At 39.3% G+C, this 13597-nt stretch overlaps 1 protein-coding gene across 2 annotated transcripts in view; it reads right to left on the bottom strand.

Annotated features, from left to right (window-relative positions):
- Nucleotides 1-13597, bottom strand: part of GPC6 (glypican 6) — a 1099176-nt gene that overhangs the window by 330691 nt on the left and 754888 nt on the right. For both annotated transcript variants that reach the window (XM_059378364.1, XM_059378365.1), the window contains exon 4: nucleotides 11112-11277. In XM_059378364.1, the coding sequence (XP_059234347.1) occupies nucleotides 11112-11277 (166 nt within the window). The remainder of the gene's footprint in view (nucleotides 1-11111; nucleotides 11278-13597) is intronic.

Genomic DNA, 13597 nt, shown 5'->3' with positions numbered 1-13597 from the left:
CAGTGCTTGCTTTCTTTCAGTGCTCATTCACTTGAGCAAGGGTAAATTCAACTCTACTGGGATCAGTCTCCTCTCTCAGAAATTTAGGCAAATGCAGAGCAGGAACAAGAACAATTAATTTCCTCTAATCTCGTACCTTCCGTTCTTACTGATTACCTCTCCTCTGGCCATTGTCCTGTGGTTTTCAGCCTATCCTTGTTATCTCTTTGGTATGTTTCTGGTCCTAGATATTGCTCCCCCCACTTTCTACATTCTTTGCTATTTTTTTTTTTAAAGATTTTACTTATTTATGAGAGAAAGAGAGAGAGAGAGAGAGAGAGAGAATGGGCAAGGGGAAGAGCAGAGGGAGAATGACAGGCAGACTCCACACTGAGTGCAGAACCTGATGCAGGACTCAATCTCAGGGCCCTGAGATCATGACTTGAGCTGAAACCAAGAATCGGATGCTTAATAGACTGAGCCCCCCAGGTGCCACTGCTTTCTACTTCCTATTTTCTTCATACCTTCACAGGCTATTCACCTGAAAAAGGAACCGTGGTGCATCTCCTTCAGCGGTATCTCTGTGGATATATCTCAACCCCTCAGATTAACATGCATTATCACCCAATGCTAAAAGGGAGATCATATTATCTCCAGTTTGTTGATGAGAAAAGTGAGATTTATGAAGGTTAAATAATGTTCCTCAAGTAACACACAGGTAATAAATGGTTACAAACTGAGGGTTGCAAAAAGGGAGGTAGTGTGGGGAATGGGGCAACAGGGTGATGGACATTAAAGATGGACACTGGGGGTTATATGCAACTAATGAGTCATTGAACACTACATCAAAAACTAATGACATACTGTATGTTGGCTAATAGATTTAAACAAAAAAAAAATGGTGAAGTCAGGATTTGAACTCAGACAACAATTCAATGACTACTGCTCTTAACTGCTCTTAACTGTGTTGTATTCACTTAACCAAACTCCCACTTTGAAAATACACATTTAGTCTCTTCGGAAAATTATGATTTTTAAGGATCAGGCAGGAAAGTGTTATTTCTTTTATGTCTACCATATGCACAATCTAGAGTTAAGCACCAAAAAGGCACCTAAATAAATAACTTTTGAAGTTAACCAGACATACTCAGATGCTGACCCATCTGGACATTTGGGTCATGTCATGGTATTTCATGTGTCCAAAATACAGTAGCCACTAACCATATTATATAGTGATTAAAATATACATTAATTAAAAATAAATGGAAAATTTAGTTTCTCAGAATCACTAGCCATATATTAGATGCTCAATGGCTATAAGTGACTACATTTAGATTACTTAAAATTAAATAAAGTAAACTCATTTTTTAAAACTCACTAGAGATATTTCAAGTGCTCAATAGCCACATGTGGCTAGTGGCTACTACCTTGGACAATAGAGACACAGAACATTCCCACCATTACAGAAGATTCTATTAGATAGTGCTGCAGTACTTTATTTCTCCCAACATAACCCCATCAACCCATGTAGCCAGAGACCAAGGGTTAATTCCTAAACACTTAGTCAGAATTAATTTATGCATGGTTAAGAATCGGAGCCAAATCCTGGCATTGCAATTTACAAATTATACAAATTTGGACACATTACTTAGCTTATCTGGTCTCAGTTTTCCCGTCTATATAATGGGAATCAAAATAATCCTATTTCATAAGATTGTTTTAAGGATTAAAAGTATAAAGTGATTACAATGCTGCCTGGTGTAAAGCAAGCATCCAATCACTGTTAGCCATTATTGATGCAGATGCAATGTTCTCCAGATGGAACCCAGAACCAGAAAGAATAAAGTTTCTTACAACTCTCTCATGGTTTTAGAATTTGGATACTATGATTGTAAGTGAGTAGCTAGACGCATTCAAACACTCTCTGATGGACAACCTCAGGAAACATATATCTGAATCTTCAATCACTAAAGGCAGTATTAGACAGATATTAAATTGGGTCACCAAGAAATTGCTGAATACTTTATTCAGTAGACATAGTAATTCAATTAAAAATACTCTAAGTCACCTGGGTGGCTCAGTTGGTTGAGCAGTTGCCTTCGGCTCAGGTCATGATCCCAGTGTCCTGGGATCGAGTCCCACATCGGGCTCCTTGCTCAGCAGGGAGCCTGCTTCTCCCTCTGCCTCTGCCTGCCTGTGCTCGCTTTCTCGTTCTCCCTCTCTCTGACAAATAAATAAATAAAATCTTAAAAAAAAAATACTCTAAGGCTGATTAATGAAGGGATATATGTATTTCACTTTATGGAATGACCTTCCAGAAGTCAGCTCCTATGTATGATCCATACCCTTAAAACACACTGAGTATTGGTATTTGTAGAATTATAGCTAACATTCTTAGGACTATTGACAATATCAGTTCTCCCATCTTATTGGGTAGTACCCAAAGATTGCAGACTATAGAATATCTATTACTATGTCAACACAACATTGAGGAGTTTGGAACACTAAACTATTTTAAAAATAAGGAACTAACCTAACAATCAAGGACATTGAATTTGGAAAACCATGGAGACACGTGCACAAGTGATAATATCAAAGGCTCCAAACTGTCTCCACTGGCAGTTGATGGTTATAGATTTTGAGAGTACTCTTCCTACTGAAGCCAGTGAATTCTCTTATGGAACCATGGTCCTGCTTCCCTGGGAGGAAAGCTTTCAAGCTCGTGGGAAACTACAAGAGAGATAGATGCCGGGCTGAGATAGGACAGAGTCAGTTTCTGATTGAGTCAATCTGAAAACCACATCAGCTCTGGCGATAATTGTTACAACCCAAGGTCTCACATCCACTAACTTATTCATGGCCATTGGACAGTATTCTTAGGCCTCTCATTATTTTGGTTCATTTCCTAAGCATTGAGATTTTAGTAGATGATATTGACTGACTGTTTTGATACTTAATTATGAGTGTTATCTTTCTAGAAGATCCTGAACCCTAGAGAATAAAAATGTGATGTATAGACATGCATCCCTTCTTGGCGTGATGTCATATATTCAGTGACTTGTTTTCATTTCTTTTTGCAATTTTCACTTCTTCAGAGGTTATAATAAAGAACATTCTTAGCGTAGCAAATTATTTAAATCCATGCAAAGAAAAAAAATTGAGGACATATCTTTTTTTATGTGGGGTTTATATATAAGCTGTTATTTGAAGGACAAGGAATATTTCATGCTCTATTTTAATTTAAATTCTCTCCTGGCTACCTTACCAAGTATCTGTAGGCATGATATTTTTAAATGAATTATAAGCTCAAAGTTTTCATATATCATGAAGGTTCTCAAAGTTTAAATTACTCCCAAGGACATTTATATCTATTTCCCCTCCAGAGTAACCAATGAAAACATGCCTTTAACCATCGGAATAATTCGCGGGTCCATCTCTTCTAACCTGGCTTCCGCTGCTGGTTCCTTGGAGGGTTGTTGATAATAAACAAGCCACAAAGTCAAAAAGATGAGGATAATAAGATTCTAAAAGTCTCTATAATTGTTGTAGAAACAAGCCTGAGGAAAATTAAAACTAATTTCAAAAATGACTCAAATGTAAAGAGATGATCAGCAGCAGTTCTACTCCTGAGACAATCATGAATTAAAGGAGCTTTTACAGCAATTTGAAGAGCCATCTATCTGTGGATAGATACATATGGATACTTAATTTTACATATATACATAAAGGTAAATGTTTACAGGAAAAGAAATCTACCTTATTAACACTAGTATTTTTTTTATTTTAAATATTTTTATTTTTTATTTGAGAGACAATGAGAGAGAAAGAGAGCGTACGAGTTGGGGGAGGGGGTGCAAAGGAAGAGAGAGAAGCAGACCACTCCCTGCTTAGCAAGGAGACTGATGCAGGGCTCCAACCCAAGACCTTGGGATCACGACCTGAGCCGAAGGCAGATGCTTAACAATGTGAGCCACCCAGGCACCCAATATTAGTATTATTAGGACATTTAATTGAGCACTGCAATATCACACAGGATTTATTATTTGGGTTAAAATAAAGATTTTCACTTTAGCTGCTAATCAGGACTTTTACAGTGATCTAAACTCCTCAGAATTTCTCTCTTTCTTTCATTCTATTAAATCAGTCACCACATGAAAGACTTTTTGGTTATGGTAGCTCTGGGACTTGTTATAAGTTTGCCATTTGTGAATAGCCACATAGTTGAGTGCTTTCTTTAACAAGCCACTTATCTAGCTCTATTTATATTTTTCATTTTTTGGTTTCTACAACACAACAATTTCTTCTACCTCATGCTACTCTTATTTCCTGGAATGGAAATTGCTAAGAAAGTCATCAAACTAATGTTCATAGTGTGTGAATTTTACTTGGGTTTCTGGGACTTTTGGAATTCATGTAAGTCCATTCTAAGGAATCATCAAATATTTTTTTTTTTCTGGGCATGCCAAAAGCCAGACATCCTGTGTTTTCACTTAAAGTTGAGACATAATAGTGAAAACAATCACAATTTATTTATAAAATCAGATGTCCATCATTCAAAACAAGTTCTTTTGGATATAATTATCAAATTAAACCATTTACCTATAGAAAACACTGACACTGAAGTGGAAATTAGAAGCAAAAATCCTTGGCACAAAGGCAATTCTCATCATTTGTGATATGGTCTGCTTTCTCCTGGTAAACTAAACCCTTCTGTTGCTGGTTCTCATAGAAAATAGAGTGCTTAATAAGGCATAAGAAGAATTTCAGTGAACTTCCTATTATAAATGGAATATCTTGTATCCTATGCCTTGTTACAGGCTATTGGTTGGTGTGATCATTGATAGCACCATGGATTCCAACCTGAAAGTCTAGTTCCGAATTTCATACTTGCAGTCATCAGTAATTATTGAATGTGTGGGAACCGGAATAGATGTTCGTACAAGACTTGGCACTGGGGGCAAAAGAAATTCACATGTACCTTTGAATGACTACTTGTCTATTGCACCAAATACTTTTAAAATTGATGTGTTTTGCCTGCTTTGATCCATGGGAAAATCTGCCTGATGCAGACCAGAAATCTCAGTCCCACGAATCCCTTCAGTTGTTGCCTCAAGATGAACATTAGTAAGTGTTCAGAGGTGAGGAAACGCCTGTTTCTGTGTTTGCCGAACAGCCTCTGACATTATACCATCCTTCAGGCATTAACCCGATGGCACCACATAAAAATACTTTCACATATGCAGAGTTCAGAAGTAACCCGTTCTCTAAACTTAGAAAATTGATAGCAAATGTAGCTCTTGAAAGACTGCTGGGTACCAGCCAACTGTTTTCTTTCTTGCTTTCTTTACTTTTTTCCTGCTCACTGAGTAGTTAGTACTGCTTGTGCATTCTGCTAGCATTACAGAGAGAACACAGCATATGATAAATGTCCATGAGAAAAGAGAAATACTGAATCAATGAGTATAAAAGGAAGACAGGGAGTGGGGCGGGGTTAGATTTCAACTGATAGAAAATAACTTTTTTTTTTTTTTAATCTCTCTTGGTGCTTTTAGGAATGCACAAGGGCAAAAGCAAGTTCTGTAGCTAACGATGAGATCAGATTCTAAAATAATTGCTTTGGCTTTTGTTCCTCAATTTAAGAGTTGTGTTTCTAAACCATATTAATGAAAAGGCTCTTGTCTGATATAAGGCAGAGACCAAGAAGCCTTGAAGCTTGCTGCTAAATATAATTCTTAAATTTTCCTTTTTCTTCAGCTGAAAGGAAATGATTTTCTATGTTTTGGGTCTAGAGGTTTTTAAAACATGGCATTTTGGGATCTATCAGCTAGAGTCATATCATATTTACTATCGAATTCTTTGTCAGGAAAAAAACTTACCAGATTTATATTATAGAATTTCATGCTACAGAATCTTTGAAAGAGGAGCATCTTATACAAATGTTTGAAATAGTTCTTTGTGTTTATTCTATATCCTCCTGAAATGTAACATCACACAGGACTGGGTAGTTTATAAAAAGAGAACTCAAGTTTATTTACTAGGAACACTAAATGTTTATCTAGCAACACACGCAAATACAAAGTTGTGAATATATTAAATACCTTGAGGACAAAAAACTCTTTCAGGTCCTAAGAAAGTAGTATGTGCCCAGAATTGGCCATTTATCACACAGGACTAGTCATTTGACTGACCTACCACAGCTTCCTGGCATCTGGCTCTAATTTACAACTTGATAGCAGTTGTCACAATGAAGGAACCAGGTTCATTATCTGATTTGTTTCTGCCATCCCTGCACTCACGAGTCCATTAACAACAGAGATATGTGTTTTTTAAATTACTGAATTAGTCATACTTCCATTAAAAGAGGAGACCTACAAAGGGAAATAAAGCAGCCTTGTACGACATTGCCTTCCATTTCTCTGTCTAGCGTCACTGATTCCATCAGAGAACGTACGGGGAGCTCTCTTCTCAGCAGGCAGGACCTCGTCCTGCTCTAGCCTCATGCTGAAACCAGAACAAGGCCCACACCAGGCACTCAGTAAACACATGTTGTCTTCCTGAATCTCAGGAGATGAATGGAGGGTACTCAGAGCAGGGCCTCTGGGCCAGGCACAGGTATAGTGCCTACCCAAGACTTCATGTTTGGGGCTCTTGTGCCAGTTTTCTGTCTTAGGGCTATCTTAGACTTAACAAGTGGCTAGTTTGAAAGGAGGAAGCCCAGAAAGTTTGATACCACTGACTTGTATGGACAAGCTGCTTTGCTGCATGGACAGCTTGTATGGACAGCTGCTTTGCTGGCTTTTCTTTTCCTCTCCTTCCTTCCCCTTCTCTCCTTCCTTCCTTTTCTCCTTCTCCTTCTTCTTTTTCTATTGAAGCACAGCTATCGATCAGGGAACCGAACCTTTTCTTGAGGAAAAGGAACACAAATTCTCTAAATTTTCTCAATTCAAGTCAGCGACAGTGGTAGTGGTGAGACTCATTCATAAAACGTTAAAAACAAAACAAAACCCAAATCAAATGAGTATCTACGAATCACTGACAGTTCACACTAGATCCACTGAAATTGTCACAGGGAACGTGTGACTCTTTGGGACCTCTAAGGTGTTCCAGCAATACTATATGTCATGGCTGCCCAACAGCAATTATGTCTGACAATGTTAATTCAATACAGTCTTATTACTGTTCTAGATCTCCCAAGGTAGGGCTTCCCTGACACTCTGATCTAGATTAAGTCCCCCAGCTCCATAGATACTTAGCATCTGTGCTTCTATTCTCCTAACACTTTATCACAGTTGACTATAACTCATTATCCTGCATTAAGTTCCCCTCGGGTAAAAAATGTACTCAACTGAATAAGAAGCTAGACACATACATTTTTTACACTAGGGGAATTTTTTTTTTTTAACCCTAGTGAATTGAATTAATAGGTTAGGATCATTAGAGTCTTGGGATAGCCTGAAATATTAGGCTGCGATGTCCAGACACATATTCAGGTCTCACTTTTATGGAACGGTCGCGATGCTAGTCTTATATTTGCATTAGTAAGCATCCGCCAATACTTTAGTGATAAAAAAACAAAAAAAGTATTACAGAACAAACAGAATGCCTGCCTTTGGTCTCATCAGCATCTCCCTCCCCACATCCTTTTCTTCCTCTCTCCAATTCTCACATTCTATAAAGTCTTAGAAACTACCAGATGTTTAGAAGGGGCTGCCCCCCACCTCCTAGATTTTAAAGTAGACGCAAGACTTATTGCCACTATGTAAATGTAATTTGGGCCTTAACTTCTGTGCTTCTGAGCTGGGTGTAATCTGCCCCCTGGCCCCTTGTCAAACAGAACAGCTCTTATCTGTGGAGTGTTGATATCAATGCCAAACACTCAAAATAACCACAGGATAGGACCGAAAACAAGTTCTGCCCACAAACGGTTTCCTTTTAGGAAATTTTAATTTACATAAACATTTTCTGGGAAAATGCTTTTGCATTCAGGCAACATTCAAAGGCTAGGCTGGAATCCGCGGAGTATGAATGGACAGCAACACCTGGGGTAGCGCCCAAGCTGTGCCTCTCAATGCCTCAAATTACATTGTTCTCTTCTGGCATCCTGCCTGGTAGTGAGAGAAGACTGCACCCCGCACTTGGGTCTCTGGGGTCCTGCCCAGCTCGGGGGAGTGGCCTAGCACCCCCATCCACTTAGGTGTCCCAGGTTGTGGCTGGGCTGGACACCGTCCTGGGGAATCCCACCTGCTTCTAGAAAACAGCCAACAGTTCTGGGAGAGATGAACTGAGTGAACTGACTTTCATGTTCTCTAAAATGGGTCTAGAAGCATCTTCTTCAAAGTTGTTGCAACTTAAAAAAAAAAACCCAAAAGCCCTTTATCTAAAGCTCTTTTTCCTACAATAGTTAGTTGATAAAAAATCTTTTGAACACCCACTCTGGGCAGGGGCACAGAATTAAACGTCCTCAAGGAAAACTACGGAAATGCCTCCCGAGAAGACTCCTGATTTTTTCTAAGACTACAAAGAAATGATAATTGACAAACTACAGAACTTGAGAAGTGAATGGAATGCCATTAGGGTTTTTAGCTGAACACTTAAGACCTTTCACTTTGTCTGTGAATTGCCTTTCTTTTGACAAATCCAACAACAAATGAATTCAAACCAATCACAACTCATTTGCAATTAATTTGTGTCAGGGTAAAGATTATGAAAATGTGCCACCAGTTCAGTTCTTGCTTTTATTGACTACATTGCATGGTGCTATTAACCTTTTCGATGAGCACATAATTTAAAAATAGAACACTATAAAAATGTATAAGCTGGGGCATGAATGTAGGGGACAGAAATGGTGCATTCGACTCACAGCAACAGGAGGAAAGGGGATTGATGAAAAGATGGTAGAAGCTCAAGATGCCAACAGAGAAAGATACATACAGATGCCAACCAGAGAATGGGCTTTCGATATATCTACTGTTGGGTTACTGACTTGCTCCCTGGTCTTCTCTGCCGCATTCATGACCCCCCTGAAACACTGTCATCTTAGATGCCTATGTGTGGAAAACAGAGTTGGCACATTTGACTGATTGATATAATCAACTTGTGAATGAACACTTCACGTCGTGACAAGTATTAGCAAGAACATATTTTGCTCCAAAAGTCTGTGTTGGTGGTCAATTCTCAGTGCCATAGCAGAACCAGAAGAAAGAAAGAAAGAAGAAGGATTTTTCTCACTGATATCTAAGACTAATAAAAAACCATGAGGTAGGGTATGAGATATACTAATGGAGGGCTAACCACCAGGTTCCCTTTTCATTAAAGTACAACCGATGCACAGTGGGTTCAAATTTTAGTTTTTAAATCAAATGGCTTTCCAGACATTCAATTCCACATCTAACTGGCAACCAGGAAACCCAGTTGAATGAAAGTATAAAGATTTGTTTTATGTTAAAACAGCCAACCAGCACTGAGGAAAAAAAGCCAAAAGGAAGTCACTGTTGCTCTTATGAATTAAAAGCCTATAATCTCATTCTTAATCATGTCCTGCTCTAAGTAACAAAATCCACACACTCACTTTCATCAATAAGGTGCAGGCTAAGCAAAGACAATTTAACTGTGCTATAAATTCAGGTAGTTTCAACTGAAAAGTATGAATAATCTGTATGACTCAAAGTGGGATGCTACAAGGTTTAATCTGTTTTTAAAATATGCAAATGTTTTTAGATTTCTTGATGAGAGAGTACTTTTTGATTAGCATTATTTGGTTGGAGTGTCTTTGCCAAAATTAATCTAAATATATATTCTAGAAGATCAAGTTATTCTTATATTTTAATTCATACTCCCATCCAAAATCTTAGCAAAGAATCGTATCATGTTTGAGTTAGAAGGGTACCTTAATGATTAACTTTTTAAAACACTTCCTCATTTTTCAAATAAAGTAACCCAAGATCATGCAAACAGATTTTATACTCCCACTACAGGGAGTGGAGAACAGCATTTCAATTTATTCTCCCTGAAATGATTTCTGGGATTTTGTTAAGATGAGTTCCATTTGAATCTACCCACTCTCAAATCTTTTTTTAAAACTTCAAAACCATTTTCTTTGGCGTTCCTAAACATAATAGCACGTTAGCCCGTGGGTGACACAGCCAAAGGCGAAGACTTGTAACCTAAGCACATCTTCATACAGGGGGCTTAGGTTTCACTCCACTCCAACACGTCTTAGATCTTTCCCCCCCTCCTACCCGACTCTTAGATGTCAGAAGGCGTTAGGCGTGCCTTCTGGTTTCGAGGGTTGCATAAATGATGCCGCCGACAGATGTCGCGATGAGCGCCACTCCACCTGTCACCGCGCAATTGCGAGTCAATGCAATTGAAATACTTTATTTGAAGGCCATTTGACAGAGGGGGGAGAAAACACATTTACTTTTTCAAGGCCTCTGTGTTTTCCGGGGAGAAGCCTGCCTGTAAAATGTGTCCTTTTATCCTTGGATAGCAATTTGGGAAATATCTTTTGACAGAGCGACTCCCTGAGCGATTTCTGCAACCCAAGACCTTGCCTGCATCTTCCCCAGCCTCTCTCCTCCTACCTTCCGAAGAAGGCAAGGCTCTTTGGAGCCAGTGAGCCAGAAGCATTCTTCTCCACAGAATGGGGAGGGAAATTTGCATATTTTAGCAGAACTATTTGAGCTCGTTTTATCATGGACGTTTAAGGAAGGAGTTGTTTACTAATCTGTGACTACGATGCGGTAATGCAAATAAGAGCCAGTGCTGTGGATTTGTTTTTAATGAGATTTTTTTTTTCCTTCCCCTAACTTGTCCATTTCCACAGGAAAGCTCCCAGAAATTCAACAAAGATATCTTTCCCTTTGCCAGAGAGATCAGCGAATTCAATACAGGACCCTCGTTCGCAACATACCATGGTTTCTTCTTCTGCGTCTTATTTTTTGGATTTAGAAAAGGAAGAACAAATGCAAAATCCTGTTTAAAACTTGCTAAAAGCTCCTTCCTGGTTCTGTATTGAATTCACTTGGTCTCTCTACGTCATCGCGACGTCGGAGCCGCGCATCAGGCCCACCACCCCGTCGGAGATCTACGTCGGCGTCATGACGTCACAGCTCCGCGGGAACGCCCCTTACCTATGAACAGATTCCATTCGGTGTCCAGATCAGCCTGATTGGCCAGGCAGCCCTTCATGACGTTGAGGCAGTAGTTCTTGCAAGGTCTCACGGTGGGAAGACCTCGGCAGTACGGGCAGTAGAGCATCTTCATGAGGGCTCGGATGCACCCCGGGGTCGGGCTGACCTGCCGATTGATTGAGAAAAAAAAAAAAAAAAAAAAAGAAAGAAAATCAGAAAATCAGAACTAAGAAGTGCGGGAGGGAGACAAAGAGAAGATGGAACTCATTTTCTCCTTGAAAAAGCAAAAAAAGGAGAAATGGCTCCGAGAAACGCCAGCAACTACTAGGATCTTAACCCTTTGTCATACCCGATCTCCAAGCCAGGCAGGTCGACGTGGTAATGATCAGTGTTCGTGAAGTGTCCCCATCCACATTTTGATATCTGTGTCATTGCAATACAGCCCTGAAACCTGGACGCTGTTTCATTGCAACAGAACGTGAAATGAGGTAATGCATGTGAAAGCAATTTGCAAAGTTAAAAGCTCCATAAAAATGTAGGTATGATTAAAGTTTAATGTGACACCTTTGGAAAATTTTCCAACTGGTTATTTGACCCTGTTTCTAAAGGAGGCTGGCAGATCTACTTCCTTTGTACCTAACTTTTTAAAAAAGGATCGATATCAACTCGTCTGGCATTTCTAAGACCCAGGCCTGCTTAGAAGCCATAGGAACGGCCCAGGCAATGTCTTCAGGCATTTGAAGCTTTGCGCTTCTGGGAACTTTGTGGAAAATGGACCCAGGGTTGATTGTAGGAAGAAATCTTCGCAGTACTTCACAGGAGCTTCAGCCAGCAATGAAATGGCATTTGCCTTGAATAAGAAAAGCTGGGGGACTTCTAAGTTAATCAATTCTAGGCAAATAAAATCTTTTTTGGACTCATTGAAATTTTTTTTTTTTAAGATTTTATTTATTTATTTGACAGACAGAGATCACAAGTTGGCAAAGAGGCAGGCAGAGAGAGAGGAAGGGAAGCAGGCTCCCTGCTGAGCAGAGAGCCCGATGCAGGACTCGATCCCCGGACCCTGAGATCATGACCTGAGCCAAAAGCAGAGGCTTAACCCACTGAGCCACCCAAGCATCCCTCATTGAAAATTCTAATTTGACTTCAATTTGACTTCTCATTTGACTTTCCAGAGGAAAAATTATCTAAAACAGCATGAACCAATGACAGAAGAAGATACAGAAAGCTCTTTTATGACTAGACACAAAATTAATACCGTATTTATCTGGTCGGTTCCCATAATTTTGGTATCTTAGTTAAGTAACCATCTGTTGCTGATCTTGTGTTCTAGATCCAAGAAAAAGCCTAACTTGTATCTTTTGTATCTGTTGGAGAGTTACAGTTTTATCAGACAGACCTGGGCCCACAGGTGGGCTTTCCATGTCAAGAACACATGGATACTGACAAAGCATAATGTCCAAGTAAAGGTGAGACAATAAAAGGTAGTTCTGTGTAAGGAGGTACTTGCCACTACTAGAGCCAATCTCTGTCGTTTTATCCTTTACCTAGAAACCTCATGTGAATTTGTTTTTAGCTTTTTAACTTGAGTGTAGGTGACACGCAATTTACATTAGTTTCAAGTGTACAACATAGAGATTCAATGTCTCTATACTTTATGCTGTGCTTACCTTAATGTAGCTACCATCTGTCCCCATACAACACTATTCTAATAATACTGACTGTATTTCCTATGCAGTACCTTCCGGTGGGTTATTCATTCCACAACTGGAAGCCTTTTTCTCCCGTTCCCCTTCACCTGCTTTGCCCCTCACCCTCTTCCTTCTGGCAACCATCAGTTTGTTCTCTGTATTTAGAGGTCTGATTCTGCTTTTTGTTTGCTTGTTTCCTTGTTTTGTTTTTTTCAGATTCCACTTATGAGTGAAATCATATGGTATTTGTCTTGCTTCACCTTTGAGGGTTTTTTTTTAAGATTTTATTTATTTATTCTTTTTTTAAAGTTTTATTTATTTATTTTATTTCTTTGACAGATCACAAGTAGGCAGAGAGGCAGGCAGAGAGAGAGGGGGAAGCAGGATCCATGCTGAGCAGAGAGCCCAATGTGGGGCTCGATCCAGAACCCTGGGATCATGACCTGAGCTGAAGGCAGAGGCTTAACCCACTGAGCCACCCAGGCACCCCTATTTATTTATTCTTAACAGAGAGAGAGAGAGAGAGAGAGGCAGAGGGAGAAGCAGGCTCCCCAAGGAGCAAATTAAGTACTCCAAATCAAAAAGTACAGTGAAATATAATTGGCCTTAATGATATTTAGAGAATGGCTTAGGATCTATTAATTTTACAACTTATCTTCCAATGAAAGAATGAAACAAACAAACCCATGAGAACAAAATTGAAGGGTCTGGTGACTTTTAACTTGAGCACACATTTGTGTCACAATATCATCTTCCCTAGATGAGCTATTGTGTGAAAACACCAAATTTTATCCA

The sequence above is a fragment of the Mustela nigripes genome, chromosome 15 (genome assembly GCF_022355385.1).
Source record: "Mustela nigripes isolate SB6536 chromosome 15, MUSNIG.SB6536, whole genome shotgun sequence".
Taxonomy (NCBI): Eukaryota; Metazoa; Chordata; class Mammalia; order Carnivora; family Mustelidae; genus Mustela; species Mustela nigripes.
Note: the sequence above shows the minus strand (reverse complement) of the source record. Positions and strands in the feature narration are given on the sequence as shown.